Consider the following 20,756-nt stretch of genomic DNA (forward strand, 5'->3'; position numbering starts at 1 on the left):
GGTGGGAGAAGTTAGGTAAAGTCTGAAGGTCTGATAGTGTTTCCGAAGTGGTGTTTTCTGATTGGGGAGCAGAGTACAGGTGTTGATTTGGCGCCGAAAGAAAAGATTGGCTGGTGTCGTTTGCAGAGGGTGAGGAATGCAAGAAGTAATAATTAATTTGCCCGGGGTGCCAGTCATTGATTGTAGTGGTTAGGTTTGTTGATAACATCAACGACATCAATTATTACAGTGAGGAGGGTGGACAGTTGCTCTTGTATAACCACTGTAGACTGTTCTCGATTTTGTGTGTCGCGCAGGAAGAGATGTTCTCGCTCCATTCAAAATACAGTTTTGTGAGGCGGGGCGGCATTTCGACAGAGGAAATTTGGTTTGGGGTCTTTTCCTCCCTCCCTTTTATTCCGTTGTTATGATAATTCATCATTATTATCATTGATATAATTATTAGTATCATTGTTATCATTATTACTATATTAATGCTATTATATTATAATTAATTAATAATGATAATGTTATTATAATTAATTGCGCCCCATTCAGGTCGGGGGTAAGGAACTTTGAGACTTTTTCTATCGAAATAAACACCAAATGTGAGGACGGAGCTTTTATCAGTACGACGTTTCGGTTGTTACAGCTTTTTCAAGTACATTGTCGTTTTACACATGACTGAGATTAAAGGTTTATTACGACTATGTAATTGAAAAAGTTTTAACAAGCGAAACGCCATACAAATTAAAGGCTACGTCCTCACATTTGTTGTTGATTTCGATAGACGTGGCAACTAACACTTTTTCTAGTCTTTACCCCAAGTGGGGTGAGCAGTGTGGGTTCTAATAAGGGCTGCTCAGTTCTACAGGCTGCTGGTGAACTGCAGTGTCTTATCCCACTACATAATGATTAATGTGGCTGCTTTGCCACCTGTGTAGGTTATGACAAAGAAGTTCCAAAGATAATTTTCTCCCGTCCCTACCCTCATTCACCATTATCAGGGAACTTTTTAGTGTTAAGTGTAAAAATTAACTCCTTGATAGTAGGAAAAAAGCTTAACAGTAACCGAATATACAGTACTGTCAGTTTCAGTCACTGCCTCACTCACGGCATTGATTCCTTGATGGAAATCAAACCTAGAGGAAGGAGAGGGTGAGGAAAAGGATGTTTTTCTTTCGGCCCACTTCTTGATCCTTCAATCCATTAATAACATCTATCCATTCACTACTATCTTTACCACTATTTCTTCCTTGCTTGATAGACATTCCTCTACATGGATAATGAAAATTGTAAGTTATATCATTATAGCTATTTATTGATACATATTGTGGATGGCATAAACAAATCACTACTACTGAACAACACAGTAACACAATATCTTGTCTACAACTTCCAAAGCCCTTTGCACAAGGGTTCTGATTTTCAGTCTCACTCACATCTCTTTAAACATGCACACATCCATATATACTTATTTATATACATATACATACATACATATATATATATATGAAATACAAATTAAGTAAATCAAATGTCTGTAAATGATATGGCATTCCTGTTTTGTGCTTATGAACCATATTCATACATAACAATCACACTTGCGATGAACAATGATTATATGCTGTGTAACTTTATTTCAAAGTAAAATAATGTGAACAAAAATCAAAGGTTTATAGAGCAAAGCTACTGATGAAAATATGAAATTTTGAAAATGAAAACAGGTTTTTTTCATAGGAATAAGGCAACAATGGTAATTCTGGAACAGTCTTCAATTTCATTTATCTGATATATGTAAGAGTTTCCACTAGGCTACTGCTTCTCATTTTGTAATATATTTAGGAAGTAACTGTTAGAAAAGGCAACAATCGTCATTCTGGAACAATCTTAAAACAATTTTAGTCACCTGTTATCTTTTATCTGATACCATATGGCTACTGTCTCTTTTAGTAAAATCTATAGGAAGTAAGTGTTAAAACTGCTTATCAGCATCCAAAATCTATATAAAATCACTTTAAGGGTGTTTTTAATTGGGAAAATATCAGTTTTATGCAAATCTATTGGAGTCAATTAAAGTGTGAAATTATTTGTATTTCTTTCTTTTGTATGTGCAACTAACAATTAATAAGTCTGGCACAACACTCCAACTAAAAAACAAATATTTATTAATTTATTTTTTTCATGAATTATGTTCTTACTTTCATTCCTATCATAATAAGATTAATGGGTCTTTTCAGATACATTCACAATCTTATAAAGTGCATAAAACAGAATGAGTGATGTTTCAAATGACTCTAATTACTACATCATCTCTTTCTAAGGTTCACAAAATGATATACATTCTAGTAGTCATTTATACATATATCAATCAATTCATTGACTCCAGTCTCTCTTGCAGAAGACCCACATATACATACAAATACATACATACACATGTCTGTATGTGTGTGTGTATACACATACACATTCAAACTTTTAGTAAAATTACTCCAGCAATTTCAGTCCCTAAAATTATTTGAGATATGGAAGCCAACAAAATAAAATTCTTTCTTTCTTCAACATCATGAAAGTTATAAGACATCCTATTTCACAATTCCATATTCATCTAATCATAATTAAACATCAACACATAATCCCACCACACTGGCACCACTATACAATTATATAATTTGCCATTACTAATGATTAAAGCTTTATAATAAAATGACATCTTCAAACCCTAATAAAAACCAGCACTACTCATTTAGCTGTGGATATGAGGCTATCAGCCATGGACGGATTATATGGTTAACCTTTGTCTTATTTTACACTGCTGGCTGTGCTGTGCTTGCATACTTTCCTTGTGCCATATGCATCTGCCATGATCTTGACAAGAGTTTCCTGGCTCTAATGAAAGGCAAAGCACACATCTGCCCTTGCACTTAAATAGAAGTAAAGTACATGGCTCAAGTATAGCCTTACAGTGACAGAAATAACCATTATAAATAACTGATAAATATTGACCTGATTCTCCTGTACAGTTTAAGTATCCATATTACATATTTATTGTACTAAAATAACTAGGGGATATTAAATAAATGCTTCCCTACACATTCTTGAGAAGACACATGAATATTTTCAAGCAATGATGAACTGCATGAAACCCATATATATTTAGCTTCACAAAATATATACATTTACAGTTTTTTCTTAATCCAAAGAGTGAATAGTAATTTCTATTTACAAGTTTCAAACACACTGACAAAAACTATACACACCTGCTCCTGGTTTGGTAAGAAACATAGTGTATCCATATAGATATTTCTAAAATACTGTATCAGTCATTTCTATATTATATCTCTGCTCTGATGGCTATTAAATTTCATTAAAAGCTTTACTGCCAGGAAAAAGTCAACAGTTCCAGTAAATTAAAAAATCATGACAACTTTGTATATAACTCTCATTAGAAGATAAAAAAGAAAAAAGAAAAATCATATATTTATATATATATCATGTGGTGAAGTGCAGTGGACCACCACAATACATAACATTCACACTATCATTCTGAACTACAATGTAGCTCTCACAGAACATAATATATTCACAGTATAATACAAGTAAGATCTCCACTATATTATGTGCTGAATTACTGTTGAAAATGTATTTTGAAACCACCTGATTTTTTCTTAAATTAATGTACATAATATGATTTAATTTGACAATATTTCCTGTAACATTAACTAACAGTGCACCTGAATACCTATAATTTGAATTTATATCTAGGAACAAATATGGAATGTTTTTAATTGAAATAGTGGTGTACCTGATATAAAATTTGCTTAAAGGTGCAAGTGTACATATATATATATATACCAAAAGGGCTCTTCCTTTGTATAGGGGAAATGGCCAAGTAAAAAATATACCCATCCTACACACATCCAAAACTCATATGCAGTCTAGAACCTCTAATCTTAGCATCTCATGGACAGAGTCATCTCCATGTTCCTCCACACTACTCAGGTCAGAGGCAATGCAGCAAGACAATATATTTTTTTACGGAGTTAAATCACTATGAAAATTGTGATAATGTGCAAAACAATAATTAAGTATCTATTGTTGACGATTGATTTGTTTTAATGTTGTGAAACTCCCCTTATCAGGAGACCAGAACCATACCCCTTTACAGAGGACTTTATAGTGTGGAATTTAATGAACCATGTCCTTGATCCAACTCACCAATGGTAGGAATATTATATAATCATGGTAGCTGTATTGATAGTTAAACTCCAGTTCATTTGCACAAATCTTTCTACAGTGATGCAAATTTACTACAATTATCTACTTGGCTACCATGATTATATTAACACAATTTTTATTTATTATTTTCTGGATTATCAATACTTTCATAGTGATTTAACTCCATAAAACTATTTCTTACCCAAAGAGACGTGATTCCAAAGCTGTGAAACAAAATTAGGTTGTGTACATATATTCTAGGGTTTGCACTGTGTCATTTCCACATATTGTTGGTGCTTCTGAAATTAACTAATGCAATACATGGAGTCATTATACTATGTACTATTTTCAAGTAGTAGGGAGACGATTCTCTTTGATGTCTATTTTACAGGACCAATACATACAGGTACCAATTGTTGGCCTGCATTTGGATCGAAATTAAAAACAATATCATATACTTCCCTATCTTCTTTTCATAACAGGTTCATAACTAAAAGTTATCTAATTAATTGTTTCCTCGTGTTTTACTTGGTGGAAAACTTGCAGCTCTACATCTCACTCTGGAAGGAAATTCTGGACTGCTGTCTGTGCTCTGTTAGTGCGAGACTGTTTTTGTCACTATCTGAAATTGGTAGGTGAAAGGGAGCAGCTGACAGTTCTCAGCTCTCCATATGTGAAAAATGTAAGAAATATAGTTGAAAATGATAGAATAAGATCTTGGGCCCAGTCCAAAGACCACGTGTCAGCCTCTCATGGATGCATCTCCTGATAAAGGTGATGGGGTTGATGGCTTTTGAAAATGTGCAGCTTCACTGTCCACCTTGCAGGTACCCATCATTGGTTTCAGATATTTATTACAAGAGATCAATGTACTATTTAAAAACAATCACAAATTTAATTCCAAAGTGCAGTGATGATGATGAAGATTAATAATAATACAAACAAACATATACTAGTTTTTTTTTCCATACAAGGGAGGTAGCCAAAGTCAAAAAGCATAATTCCACTCCCACCCATTTCATCCCCATCCACTCCACTCCCATCCATCATCCCTCCCTCCCTCTTTTTTGGCTCCTTCTGGATGAAGGGTCATCCTTGCATCTTGCCCATTACCCTGGGTCATAGGCAATGCAAGACATCACATCCACAGAAATGCCACTTTATTTAATAGGTGACCCCCACCTCTCCATCCCCTCATGCAGAAAAAGAGGGGAGAAATCCCTTAAGGCTGCATCAAAATATCCTTCATTCATAACCACACCCTAACTACCCTTTCCCCCAACCACTCTCTTTTATGCATCACAGCATAATAATAATAATAAATATGATTATATAATAATAACAATATTTATGATGATAATAATAATAATAATAGTAATAACAACAACAACAATAATAATGATAATAATAATAACAATAGTTCACGTTAACATCACAAACTTCTCTCGGAGAGGGCTATGAAGGTGTCTTCCTGTCAAGCAAGACTCGAATTGCCTCAACTCCTGAGTTCCACCAGGTGTAATGATACTCTAACTCAGCTAAAGAGAAAGAGAGGGAGAGCGAAGGAGAGATAATAATAATAATTATCAATGCATTGTGATAATAATCATACATACATATACCAAGGCTTTTTCCCCCTTACAAGGGAGGTAGCCAAAAAGGGAAAGGCATAAAAACACTCCCACCCATTTCATCCCTACATACACTCCACACCCCTCCCACCCTCCCTCTCATCTGAGCACCTCCCGGATGACGGGTCATCCCTGCACCCTGCCCACCGCCCTGGGTCAGAAGCAGTGTCGCAAGACACAGCACATCCACAGCAAGGCCGCTTCATTTAATCGGCGACCCCCCCTCTCCGTCCCCCCTTGCAATAATAAAAACATCAATGCAAACTACAAGACCTTTTCTCCCTTGTAAAGGAAATGGACAAGTCAAAGTTAATAATAAGGATGATAATAATAATTGTTGTCTCGAGTTCCACTTACTGGAAACCTACAGCACAATTGTGGACTGTCAACAGTCTTCAGACTTTCACAGCGAGATGAATTGTTGTCTGTGTTGTATAAGTTTGAGAGAGTTTCTATGTCACCAGTTATCAATAGTAGAAACATAGTGCTGGGACTCCTGGTTCAATTATTTGTTTATGTATATTTATAGGTTCAGAGAACATTTCAGGAATCAAAGCCATTGTGATTGATTGATTGATTTACGAGTTTTTGGCCGACGGCCAGGCACTGGGACCAATCAAAGCCATTGTAGATATAATCGGATATCGGTGGTAAGGTGTACTACCCCTCCCCTGGTCATTTCTCCCTATCTGGTATGTCCCATTTCCATAGCTAAAGAACCACCTTTGCCACCCCTACTGTACCCTCCAGGCTTTAACGGGAAAAGATGGCATGCCCCAGATCTTGGGTATCCACTCGTCCAAATCTGAGAGGACAGAGCTTTATACTGGGAACTGACCAAAAATTCCACAAAGTAAGACACTGGGAGAGTTGGAATAATCCCATAACACCAGAAATATAAGTAATTAGAGCTGCCTGATGTGAATAACTCAATTAGGATAGGTGACGATTTACAAAGCCATTGTCAATAGTGAGTAATGTTGCAAAATAACACATGTGGGATATTAAGGTGAGAACTCCATCCATATGGGCCGGGCATCCATTAAACATAATACACTATCACAATTGTAGTTAGGGGGGGTCGCTGATTAAATGAAGCAGCCTTGCAGTGTCTTGCTACTTTGCTTCTGACCCAGGGCAGTGGGTGAGATGCAGGGATGACCTGTCATGCATGAGGAGCTAAGAATTGAGGGAGGGACGGGTGGTGAATGGGTGACAGTGGATTTTGTGCCTTTGACTTTGGCTACCTCCCTTGTAAGGGGGAAAAAACCATTGGTATATGTATGTACAAAAGAGAAATGTTAAGGTTTGGCCTCCATTACTAGATGATAGGGACATAAGTTCAGAAGAATAGTTATTGCCCGTTTGTGTATGTACTGGAACTTGATTGAATTTCCTTCTTTGAGAACAGCCAGCGGACCATTACGGTGTTGCAGACAAATTAATTTGATTCACTTTTTTATTCACTTGTTCATTCAATTTTTTTTTCTCATACTAACTGCCTTATTTCTCGGACCAAGCTACCACAAAGTTTTCTCCAAGTGTTATGGTGGAATGAGATTGTCAAATCTGATCATCATGGAAATTATTGTACAACTTAGATATCTTGAATTGAAGAGTGGAAAATTAGTCAATATATTTCTTGTTTACACTTCTCCCTTTTCCTGGTGACCACAGTGTTGTGTTTATCAGTATCCAATTTCCTTAGTATGATCAAATATCTCAATATAATATTGGACTCCGTTCCAAGTTCCTGTGCTCAGTTGTAATTATACCTACTTGGTTTATTCATTGAAAATAAAAAGACTTAAGTGAATAAATAAAAATCTGTTCAAATTAACTTCTCATTTCATTTAAGTAAAAAATACCAGTATTACAGAGGGAGGTGAACAACTGCTTGTTATTAGCTTTCTTTATGTAAAAAAAGTGAAGGAAATACAACTGGAATCAAGAGAGAGATCTTGGGCCCAGTCTTGAAACGGAGTGTCGGCCTTTTAGTGCTGCACTTCCAGCAGGAGGTGATAATGTTGATGTATTTTGAAGATGGTAGCTGAGAGATAATTCTCTAATGTCTGTCTTACAGGGCAACCACTTGCTGGTAACCACACTGCATTCTTGTAATTAAGTACTCCTTGCAAAATACGTACATACATATACCAAGACTTTTTTCCCCCTTAGAAAGGAGGTAGCCAAAGTCAAAAGCATAAATTCACTTCCACCCATTTCATCCCCACACACTCCACTCCCATTTTGCACCCTCCCTCCCACTTTTGTTGGCTCATATTGGATGACAGGTCGTCCCTGCATCTCGCCCACTGCCCCAGATCAGAAACAAGACACAGCACATCCACAGCAAGGCTGCCCCACCTCGCAAAATGCTGTGCTATTTAAATTAGAATGATTCCTGGCAAATGAATAAGTTGATGAATTAGCTTTGTATGACTAACAATAAGTGTTAGGATGGGTGCATGCTTTGCCTGGCTCTACCCCTTGTGAGGGGAAAGACCTTTTGGTATATAGACAGACAGTGAGATGAGTAACAACAAAAAGTCTCTATTTTTCTCAAATTAAAACATTAGGCTTATTATACTTTCCTCTACAAACATCAGTCATAATTCACAATCATTAGGTAATGTTGGCAAATGTTACCAAAAACAGATGAAATACTCAAGGGCCATGTCATACAAAGTTCCATTGGGTGCAATAGGTAGGAAGGTATTATCTCGGACAGTTCATTACTTAGGGTACAATATTTAACAATACAAAAATATTATACATTATAGACTATGGTATCTACCCATATTAGCTTTCAGTAGTTTATAAACACAGTGCATGAGGAAATTAAACATTACATTGTCTAAATTATGATTTCTGAGAACATCCAATTATGTTTAATGCCTTATGTACTTCATGTTACCCTGCTGGGTAATTCCAAACTTCAAATTCAATATATTCCTGTACAATATACATATACACCAAAGTCATGAAATAATTATTTCAATGGGATGATTCCACAACCTTGTAATTGTAAAAAAGATATTTCACTCATTACTTTCATTCTCTATTCATCTTATTTTTTCACAAATTTTATGGCAAAATGGAGGTGACACAAAAGCATAGAAACAGATCAAGCCAAGATGACATTAACGTATCTAATAAGGCAATACAGCAAGGTACAGGCACAAACAGTTTATAAGCATTCCCCTGCACTCTCATCAGTGATTCATGCACACGCATACCCAGGTATCTATTTCTTCAACCCCACTAAAAATTCTTAACATGATATGTCACATCATTACATTTTGGGTAAGAATTTGTACAAGAGCTGCCCCATAAAAGATGTATTCTTCCTTTGAGACTAATAATCTCAATTAATTGATTTGCAACAATATTCTGATTTTTTCATAAGGAAACTTGCTATCATGCTGATAATAACCAGCTAAGAACTATAATAAAACTGGGGTATTATGGGTGAAAACTGTGGTACCAAAGCAGAACAATGTATTATGTCTGCATAATATTATAAAGGCACAGCAAGAATAGCTTTTAATCTGCCAAAACAGTATATGGTGTGTTACATTGCAGATGAAAAGCCTGATGGAGTAAGGTTTGCCATTTGAATGCATATCTGGCACGGACCTGAAAACCATATATACAAACAAAAATTACTAAACAAATATTTACAACACATCAACAAGCAGAAAACATTTTAGTGGGAACAAAACAAATCAATGCACATACAAGCAAAGAGGGTTAACAAAAATACATGTTAGAAAATGCAATCACTAAAAAAAAAAAAAAATGCAATAGAAGATGCACTAGCCCATGCAAGATCAAATAAATTATTTTTATGAATCACACTTCTCCATGCTTTTTTTTTCCCTCATTAATGGAATGTTTGGTTCCTGTAGTGTTAACCAGCTAAATACGATCATAACAATTTATTAATAAATTATGTGTGTTTCTACAAGACTCGAGTTTTCTACCTAACTATATAGGTAAACAGAAAAGGACCTTTTTTGTCCCATATGGCTGCAAGGTCATTTGACAAGAGCTATGTAAGCACAAGTCATGTTTTTCATCAGAATTAGTTGTTCATTGCTCACTTAATCTACTTTCCATACAAGTGAACATATCTGGTTAAAGTTATGTAGATCCTCAACAAAGTAAGTTTGGTGGCCCTGTACCATGGGTTATATTAAAAGATATACATATACACACAACTATATAATGCTTCTGTGGTGGTAGATAAGATTGTTGCCAGTGTTCCTATGTGTGATGTAAGATGCAACTAAAAGGGGTGGGGTGAAGGTGGGGGATCTTCCTGTCTATATTTTCCTTCCATGAAAAGTCAAGGCATGCATTGATTCAGCTACCTTTTAAAATCCATTGGCATGCATATTATTTATATATATATATATATATATGAATAAAATTTTGTAACCTCATAGGTTATAGTGATTACAAATAATATGCAGTAGGGAGAAAACACATCTAAAGGCATTCGTATGTGTGTGATTGTGACAGAAAGAGAGATAGACATGGGGTGGGGAGAGTGCCAATTTAAATGTTTTCAGATGTAATGTATCAGTCTGCATGAAACCACCACATTTTGGGCAAGTTATATAGAAATTATATATATATATATACACATACACACACATATTTATGTATATATATATGTATATACATGCATGTGTATACATATAGTGTATGTAGTGATGTATTATATATAACTTCCCTTCCCATGCAAGAAAAGGATAATAACTGCAAGGGAGTTCACCATGATATTAATTTCCTCAATTCTCTGAATCAATACACACAAATTGATCAACCTACACAATTAATTTCTTATTATCATAAATATGGAGATCTATATAACAAATGTGAATACATCTTTCATTTGTCTCAAAGAGATTCTGGGTCTTTCTCCTTTTTTTTTCTCAAATGTACACACTGACTGTAATGAATGCATTACAGAGTCATCAACAAGGTAGGACATAAGATCTGCTGAAGTGATATACAAAAATTACAAATGCAGGATTATATTTCTGCCTTAATGCTATGACTATAAAAAGATCAAAAGGAGGCATATGTATACAGAGTATCCTAAACATACATGCTGGGAAGGAATTAGCAACACAATACAGTAGTTAAAACCTAAGAGGGAAGAGAAATTGAGTCAGCGGTAGACACTGCTGAGGATGGCACACGCTCAAGCCATGTTGTATCCTGTGTGTGGGAGGTTCTGTCCCCATTTCCAGAAATCACAGAGCTGATAACATCCTAAAAGCAAATAAGTGAAATCATTGAGTAACTTATTATACGAGTCCTCAGAAACTTGGCACTTGGGCAAAGAAGTTCTAACATTATTTAAATAGTTTAATAATGAAAAATAATTTATCATTATAGAGTGTGGCATATATTTACAGTTATATCTCTAAAAAGCTACATTCATTTAAATTAGTGATACTATCTTTTGGTAAACTTCCTTTTATTGTATACTCTTATGGGAGGAATATATGGAAAATGGTCAAACTGACTAAAAAATTAGGCGAAAGCAAATTTTACTCATTAAATTTTTTTGGTAAAGACGAAACTAAAACAAATGTCCAACTAAAGAATTGAAACGTATTAGAGGGAAACTGTACATCTCTTGCAAAAGTAATATATAATAAATTCTGTGCCAAGAAATATATCATCCCTCTCATGCACTTAAAAAATTTTCAGGATGATTTCCATTGTTCACAGTTGACAACCTGGATAGGCCAGTTTGTAGTGTAAATATTCTAAGTAATATATAATAAATTCTGTGCCAAGAAATATATCATCCCTATCATGCACTGAAAAATTTTTCAGGATGACTTCTCTTGTTCACAGTTGACAACCTGGATAGGCCAGATTGTACAGTGTACAGCAGTATTCTTATTAAACTTTTGATTGATATAATGTATATATCACTGTTTTGATGATTTATTACTCTTGTGCAAGAACCACATTGGTTTGCCTCTGGGCGAGTTCTCATCCAGCAGTGAAGCAGAAGCAACACAGAATCATCCATTTCCAAACTCAATAAGGTTATGTACAGTACACATAACACAGGAGAAACAGAACATGTAATCCTAAACTACCTAACACTAACAAAATAGAGATAGCAGCAAAATATTTCTTCTCTGAGTGATCTATGGGCCAATTCAAGAGGTCATCACTAAAAAGTGTGGGGACACAAGTCTCCTGCAAGAAAGATTCAAGATAAAGGATTGATTCCAATTCATGTTTGATTAGATTTCAAACTGAATCAATACATTTTGGAAAAATGGAAAATAAAAGAATCATGATGGTTAGCAGTGGAAACATGGAAGTTGACTAAAAATGGTTTAAAGATTTCACACTTGAAACTGAAAATGTGGATCAGCATCAAAAGACAATGGCAAAGTTGAAATTATTTAAAATATTTGGAGATGACATGAAGAACATGGAAAACCATGATTATACTATGAAGATGGATTTTATAGCAGTCAGATAGTGTAAAAAAATTAAATGACAACTAAAAAGTGAATTTGATGATTTAAAGAAGATGCAAGACCCACATATGCTTATAACTGTTCCACCAGCACATATTAGAGGAATGAGAAAAAATAAAATAAAGAGACTGAAAGTGGTATGCACTAATACTGATGGAATGGTATTGACTTGGTTAGAGATAAATGATCATTTATAGGAGAAAAAAACAGATATAAGCTGAGATCAAGCTGAATGGAAATATTACTTCCTTGATATGAAAAGAAAGTGAAAGAGTGATTGTGCCAACAGCACTGCATAGAGTGAAGACTTAGAATTCAAGAGAAGCTGAGAGGCAATAGTTAAATGTGTTTGAGAAATATTGTGGGCATTACAAGGTTGGATAGAGTGTGGAATGAGGAGGTGAGGAGGAGAGTGGGGATGGAAAAGGAGATGGCAGATGGGGCTGATGAAAAAGTACTGGGATGGTTTGGACACAGGCAGAACGAGTGAAGAAAGATTAATAAGAGATGTGGAAAGCAAAGGTGGATGGAGTGAACTTGAGGGGACAGCTGAGGATGAGATGGATAGACGGGGTGAAAGGGGCTTTGAGCAAGAGGGGAATGTGTTACGCAAGGAAGGGAGAGGGTAGGAGGTAGGGTTGAATGCAGAATGGTTGTGTATAGATGATACTGTGATGCAAAGATAGGAGGGTGCAGGTGATGGGGGGAGTAGGGAGTGGTTATATGTGAATGATATTCTGACACAGCCTGAAGGGATTTCTTCCCATTTTCTCTTTTTCTGCATGAGAAGAGGACCAAGGGGGGAGGAGGATGCTAATTAAATGGGAACGGACGGGAGTGAAATGGGTGGAAGTGGGTATGTGCCTTTTGACTTGGCTGCTTCCCTTATGACCTGCTATTCATGAGGAGCTGAGAAGGGAGGGGTGGAGGGGAGTGCAATGGGTGGGAGTAGGTACGTGCCTCCGACTTGGCTACCTCTCTTATATGGGGGAAAAAGCTCTTGGCATACAGATAGATAGTCCACCCTTATAAGGAGAAAAAAGCCTTTGGTATACAGATACTCTTGCAACACTGCTTCTGACCCAGGGCAGTGGACAAGGTGCAGGGATGACCCGTCATCCAAGAGGTGCTAAGATAAGAGGGAGGGTGGAGGGGTGTGGAGTGTATTCAGGGATGGAATGGGTGGGAATGATTTTATGCCTTTTCCTTTTTGGCTACCTCCCTTGTGAGGGGGGAAAAGCCTTGGTATATGTATGTATGTATACAGATAGAAGAAAACTATAATCTGTTGTGATGAAAGGATAGAGAAAATATATATATATATATGATGAGTGATGAGAACAGAAAAAAAGACATGAAAATGGCTATGGTGATACTGGGAGAGGGTAACATTAAAGTAAAAGCTAACCTCCTTTATCAATATATCTATACATGTTGTACAACTATGGAAATATCACCCAATCCTGACACAACCTTACATTCACTTCAAATCCTTTATTTTCTATGCTTGGCCTTCATTAATTGTGCCTTACTACTCATGCAAAAAATTATGACTGCACCATCTCCTTTATTCAACCTTCTATTGGGACTGGAAGCTATGATATTCGGATATGAGTACATGCTGACGACGACTCATGCAAGAAATTTTGACTGCATTCAACACACTTCCCCCAATTCCAATCAATCAATCGTCACCTCAAGTTTCACTGAGTGGAAAACCCTCTCAGTTCCACAATGGCTAGCAACAGTTTTTGGAACCTCCCACAGACCTCTGAGAAGAAACTGGACAGCTGTCTGTGCTGTGTCAGAGTGAATCTGTTTCTGTCTCTGGCTGAGAGTAGTACAAAGAGGAGATCAGAAACTGGTTGTCGGTTGAACATAATAGAGAGATCTTGGCCCTAGTCCAGAGATAGAGTGTCAGCCTCTCAAGGGTGCACTTCCTGACAGAGGTGAGGAAGTTGATGGATTTTTTAAAATGGTTACCTTTGCTGTACATCTTGCAAGACCACCACATGCAGGTACCCTTCGTTGGTCCCACCCCAATTACTTACATCTGGAATATACTCTTGAAGAACTCTCTATCAGTCCTATCATTCACCTTCTTAAAGTCCATGAGAACCAAAAGAACATCCTAATCTCCTGTCAAACAGTTTTCACATATTGCTACTTGTTTTACTAAATACTTGATCTATGAACCTTCCTCCTCTCTTAAACCTACATTACTCTTCCCAAATCACTTCTTCTGTTCCTTTCCTCATTTTTTCAATCAACATGCATATACTTTACTAACCACATTCAACAGACTGATCCCTCTAAAGCTACTATATTCATAACTGTCTCCCTCCTGTACAGTACAACTATACATCCACTCCTCCAACCCATTGGGACACTTCTATTGTGCAAAAATATAAGCAGACAGAGAAATTTAGTGTGACTTATGTACAATCTTAAGGAAATAATCTGAGTGACTGCATATTCACAAATAGCATAAGCATCTACACTAATTTTAGCATAAATGATTTATAAACATTTGCTAATGCTCAAGAAATTCTAAATCTGAAGCATTATTAACAGATACTCTGTTAACAGATGAGTAAAGAGAGCTAGCTTTAGTATGAAGAAAAGTGCTGTACAATTCTAAATGTACATGTAATTCAGTTTTTCAGAAATATATTGATCATGTGAGTGTAAAACTCATATTAACCTTTTCATGAACAAAATAATTCTAAATTCAGTACAGAAGGTCAGAACACATTGAATATTTTCTTTTATTAATATGTACTTCTTTTGAATTATATAAACTTTACTACTGCTTTTATGAAGTATTGCTCTGGAAAGTTATAACAAGTGTTTTGATTTTGGAACAAATGTGAAATGAAAGAAACAAATGCATATTTGTTCCCCTCCTGTCTAAATATTGGTTACTTATATATCTTATCACATAAAATTTAATTACTATTATAAAAGTTAACAGTTGCATGTAATTCTGTTGGAGTCTTGATTTTTTGCCAGATTTATTAAAGTCTGTTTTGTCACCAGTTCAGTAGTCTTACATGATTTTGAGACATAAAATACATTAAAATCCAAGTCACAATGTACAGAAATATAATCATAATCAAAAGGTTCTGTCAGACCATAAATTACAACAGGACAGGATCAGTAGATATAAAGATACATGCAAGGTTTTGTTCCTAATTTTGTGTTTATTTGTCAGAAAGTCTGATGTTTGTGTTACTAACTTAAGGTCTAACTCTACATATAATCCCCATTTTTATAAATGCACTGATCACATAAACATACACTAGAACATCAATGGCTAGACTGCACAGATGTAAACTGAACTACCAAGGATGGATAAAATTTGCAGATGAACATTTCACAGGTGTTCAAGTTCTACATAAAATCTAAAATGTGCCTAGGCTGCAAAAATTAACAATACCTCATCAATATAAATTATGACTTTATTATTTTCTAAACTTATCTGGTTACTTCAAGCATGCTGACTGCTGACACAAGACCTTCTGGTCTATAATGAGGTCAGTTAAAAGAAAAAGAAAAAGAGAAGAAGAAAAAATCACAAACAATGACTAAACCTGTTATTAAATAATTTGGTTAAATTCTTACCTCATACAATTATTGATATGGTGAATCAAAATCCTTCCATTGGATTTAACAAAAATAATCTACAAAGAATACTGTATATTAAGAGCAGATAATTTTGCATTCTTGCTGTTGTGATCCTTGAAATTCAATAGAGTAATCCATGAGAAAATTGCTGAATCAGGCCCAAGACCTCTCCACTTCTGTTTTGACAACTTCCTCCATCTTTTCACCAAAGAGTTGGCAACTGAGGACTGCTCCCCTCCAATTACAGCAAGCCGGTAAAATAGAAACAGTTGCACACTAGTTCAACAGAGACAACAATTCTGAGTTTATTCCAAGAGGGATCTATGGGATGGCACAAGCTCAGTTTGATTGGTGGGACCCCAGACTGTCCATGGTGATGATACCTAAACAACGACAAGTAAGTATCATTGCCAGCTTTGGTGGGGTTTCCAATCAATGAAGCTTGAGGAAACAATATTACACTCAAACTCGGTTATAATGGACTTCCATTCTATGGACAATTATCTAAGACCATTTATCTTGTCTGTCACTTGGCACAACTGTCAGGTGCCTTTGAAAAAATTATACCAACAAGTATTTTGAGTTTTATACATATCTGTAAATATTCTACTGTAATACTTTCAAGGTTCCAATACTTATATGCACAGCTGGGCAGATCCACAAGGATGTGTTCAATGCACAAATGCACACCCCTGCACACTAATAAATATCAGTTGCTCATTATACACGGCATGAGACCTTGTGCAGATTTGTGTTCTTGTGCATAAAAAGGCAGGTGTGTAAGCACAAAATCATTTGTGCTTACACAATCAAGTCTGTGACTACTATATAGAATAAATAAATTAAATTGCAGTTCTGTTGTAACATGCTTCAGTCTTTATCATCCTCATTGCATATTTGCTATCACTACCTTTGTTGACATCTTAAAGTTGTGTCATCATAGTTGAATATGGAAAATAAGGTAGATATCTTTATGCTTTAGTAATCCCTACACATAAACGTATGCAGTTTGCACTTGTGCTAGGCAACATTGTACAAATTGAACAATGGAAAATCTTATGATCTTGCATTTGGATTGTGCTTGTGTAAGGTCCTTTTTTGATTGTGCTGCCCACTACTGCTTAAAGTTTCCAACTGAAATACATCTTTTCCATGATACTGGATGTGAATAAACCAGAATATCAATTCCATTCTCATTTGCTTCATTCACTGAAAATTATACTATCTTTTGTTACTGGTCCTCATACACAAAAGACACAATCATAAACAATAAACAGAGCCATTCTATGTATCTCTGTTAACAAATGATATTCCTTAAAAAGTTAAAAAATTTCATTCCTGAAGTAATATAAAATAATTCTAAATATCAAAGCACCTTCATCTCACACCATGCCTAAATTTGATGCCATACCCAAGTAAGTAAATCGGATAACAGCAGTAACCAGTGACGGAAATGAAGGAGTACGTAGAGGCATGAAATATAGTTACTTTTAAATTTTCTGATTTTTTGCATATTCATTCTCTCTATTAATGGAGATATTTACTATGATTTCATAAATCCTGTATACACCCTTAATATATATATATAGTTCCTAAAACCCATTTCCATCACTGGCAGTATCAATACACAGATTCATTTATGTCTCATCAAACCAGATCAGCAGGCTAAGAAAAAGTGTCAAAGCCCTGAGACAGCAGTGCCTAAAGATAAGCTCATCAAAGCAAGAAGTCTCCAAAGCTCTAAATTTCAGAACAATAGAATAATGACAAAAAAGTGCAACATAATGCATGGTGTCTAACGTGCCAGTGCCAAAAGATGACATTCAAGGGAAATCTGGAGAGGAAGTACCTGCTCAAAGGGTGGAGAAGAGAGGAAGAGGCCTTTCAGTAACAACCTGTAATATTGTAATAAAACAATCTGGTCACCATATTGTATATACTGCTGTTGCTATTGTTTTTGTTTTTGATCTGCCTGCAGCATCAATGTGTCAGATCACTAAAGCAATGAAGGAAACCAGCCACCCTAACAGGCTTTCACCAGAAATCATCCACTCAATATTTTGTTTGTGTCTGTATATCCATGGTCTATCCCTGCTCTCTGCCACTGCAAGTGGGTGCTGATATTTTAAGGGTTAGGGGGAAATGTCCATATGCTGTTAGTGGTATCCTAGCAGTGTGTGCAAACATCATTTGATGTATTTGTGTAATTGTAGTATACAGGAAAGGAGTTGCCTGTTATTTTTATGAAAGTAGCAGTTGCCGACAAGACTGACGAGTTAAACACCATATGAGGACGGAGCCTTTATTTGTACGATGTTTCGCTTATTACAGCTTTTCAAGTACGGTACTTGAAAAAGCTGTAATAAGCAAAACGTCATACAAATAAAGGCTCTGTCCTCATATTGTGTTTAACTCATTTGTCTTTTATTCTCTATCCATTACATCTAATTCTAAATTCATGTATAGTTCCAGCTTGGGTTACGTCATCTTTAGGCTAATCCAGGAGTGTATCCGAATGGAAAACTATTCTTCAAACCCCCTAGACATGTGGAGTTTTTCATGTTGTCTCCATGTCCTCACAATATCCTCTCATTTCAAATCAAGAGATCCTCTCTGTCAGTTTTGTCCATTCCCTTCAGTGATTTGAACACTGCAATCAAATCACCTCTTTTTCATTTTTTCTTTAATGAGGGTGAGGGTAGTGCTTCAACTCACCAAGTTTTCACAAGTCTCTCACACAATTTCACCATCATGCTGGTCAGGGAAACTGGTCTGTGCATCTGTGGTTCATACCCTCTTACTTCCACCTTTACGAATTGGTACCACATTATATTTTTTTCCAGTCCTGTAGCACTATTCTATATGAACACAATTAGACTGAATTTTGTCTGCCAAATTCCCCCTGGATAGTGCTGTTTATCCCATTGTAGTATTGTTCAGGTGCCTGTTTTATGTGTCCAGGTGTTGGTGGATGTCTCGTTTAGTGATGGGTACTGTGGCTTTTGTTTGGCAAATACTATATAATGCATGTCACACATGTCAAGATATTTAAGGAAGCAAAACAATGGTCTCACTGGCATGTAGTAGATCTATGGATGTTGTTTGTGTGTTGTCAGCAATTGTTCATAGTGTCTTGCTTTACATGGCTTGTAGTTTGTGATGGTGTTTGAGATGGATGGTCCCCATGATGGACTAGCATATCTAGCATGGACCTTTGTACTCCTTATGTGTTTGTTTGTTGGTGCCATGGTCTTTTCCAAAACCTGTGCCAGTGATTCCTCTGAAGGTGCCGAGACATATGATAGAATTATGTGTAATATCTGTTAAAAGTGGTGTGTATGCAATTGAGATATTGTATATACTTTGTGTATTTTAATCCAGTCAATTTATGAGATGAGTGTTACTGAGTGTGAGGTGTGCTCACTGCAGTGTTTGTGGATGTTGTTTACGAAGAATGTAACTGGACTTGGCTGGTGCTACTTTTGGATGGTTAGTGACCACACACTGCTGTGTAATGACTAAATGACATTACATGGAACTTGTATCAGGGGAACCTTAAACCTTTTGCTACGAAAAGGATAACAAAGAGTTGATTAAAACCATCATGTATTAGCCACACTAAAACAACTACGGTATCTTTTGGTACGGAAGGAATTAATCAAGGGAGGCTGAACCCCTTCAGTACTGACAGGTCATCACAAAGCTTAATTAAAAGTGATCAGAATCGTGATAAAAAAAGAAATAAACCTCAGCATGGAAAGGGGTTACCTTAATGAATTATGAATATAAAAAAAAAAATTAAGGTTCATACATATCACACCATGCAAATTTTGAATCTGTGAGACATTTCTACATTCCAGGGCAGCAATTCATCATTGACTCAAGGGACCAATGATGATATCCAGCACAGCACAAGTTGGTCTTGTGAGATGGCCATCACAGAGAATCATTTCTCTGCTGCTTATCTTTAAATCCCATTAATATCTCCATTTCTATCTGTAGGCGCAGTCCTTAGCGGCTGGGACTCTAGACTGAGCCCAAGACCTCTATCAGCTTAATTCCCCCCCATAGTGAGAGATGACAAACAAAGACCTGTCCATTTCCCAGCCAATGATGGAGAACCTGACCCATACTTGTGAGCAATGTCCTCTGTGTGATAATTGCAAGTAGGGCATAGAGAAGAAGGTAAAGGGAGCACATAGATAGATGCTAATGGAAGTGAAGGTAGTGAAAGGAAGATGGAGAATGTATTTCAAGGAGTTTTCAAATGCACAAGTGATAAAGAGGCTTTAATTTTGGCAGCATTCAACATATAGACAGAACAATGAGGCAGGTGTAAAGTTAGTGGGTGAGATGGGAAGGAAGTGAGAGATGAGTCACTTGTTATTTGCAGGTGACACTGCATTTGTGGCCAATTCTAAAGAAAAACTGAAGCAGTTGGTGACTGAGTTCACAAGGCTATGAGAAAGGAGACAGTTGTGAGTAAATGTGGCAAAAGTAAAATGATGAGATGTATAGGGAGTGATGTCAGTGGTGAAGGGTGAGATGCTGGAGGCAACAGAGAATTTTAGGTATTTTGGGTCTTATGTGGAAATGAATGGTGGAGTGGATGTGTGTGTGTGTGTATATGTGTATATATATATATATATATATATATATGAACATGTATGTGTGTAGAGAGCAGGGGTGGAAAGGAACTTGTGGGATGGGGCTGATGAAAGAGCATTGGGATGGTTTGGACACGTGGAAAGAATGAGTGAAAAAAGATGAGTAAAAG

The 20,756-nt window shown here is 36.2% G+C and overlaps 1 protein-coding gene across 8 annotated transcripts in view; it reads right to left on the reverse strand.

Moving 5' to 3' along the window:
* Nucleotides 1–2,141: 2,141 nt before the first annotated feature.
* The window catches only part of LOC143025592 (transmembrane protein 268), a 145,148-nt gene continuing 126,533 nt past the window's right edge, over nucleotides 2,142–20,756 (reverse strand). For 4 of the 8 annotated variants that reach the window (XM_076185509.1, XM_076185508.1, XM_076185504.1 and 1 more), the window contains exon 9: nucleotides 2,142–5,735. In XM_076185509.1, coding sequence (XP_076041624.1) covers nucleotides 5,653–5,735 — 83 coding nt within the window. In that variant the 3' untranslated portion in view covers nucleotides 2,142–5,652. The other 4 variants (XR_012966414.1, XM_076185505.1, XM_076185506.1 and 1 more) reach the window with 3 other exon arrangements.

This window comes from Oratosquilla oratoria, chromosome 5 (genome assembly GCF_046742065.1).
Source record: "Oratosquilla oratoria isolate Oo_2021 chromosome 5, ASM4674206v1, whole genome shotgun sequence".
NCBI classification, from domain to species: domain Eukaryota; kingdom Metazoa; phylum Arthropoda; class Malacostraca; order Stomatopoda; family Squillidae; genus Oratosquilla; species Oratosquilla oratoria.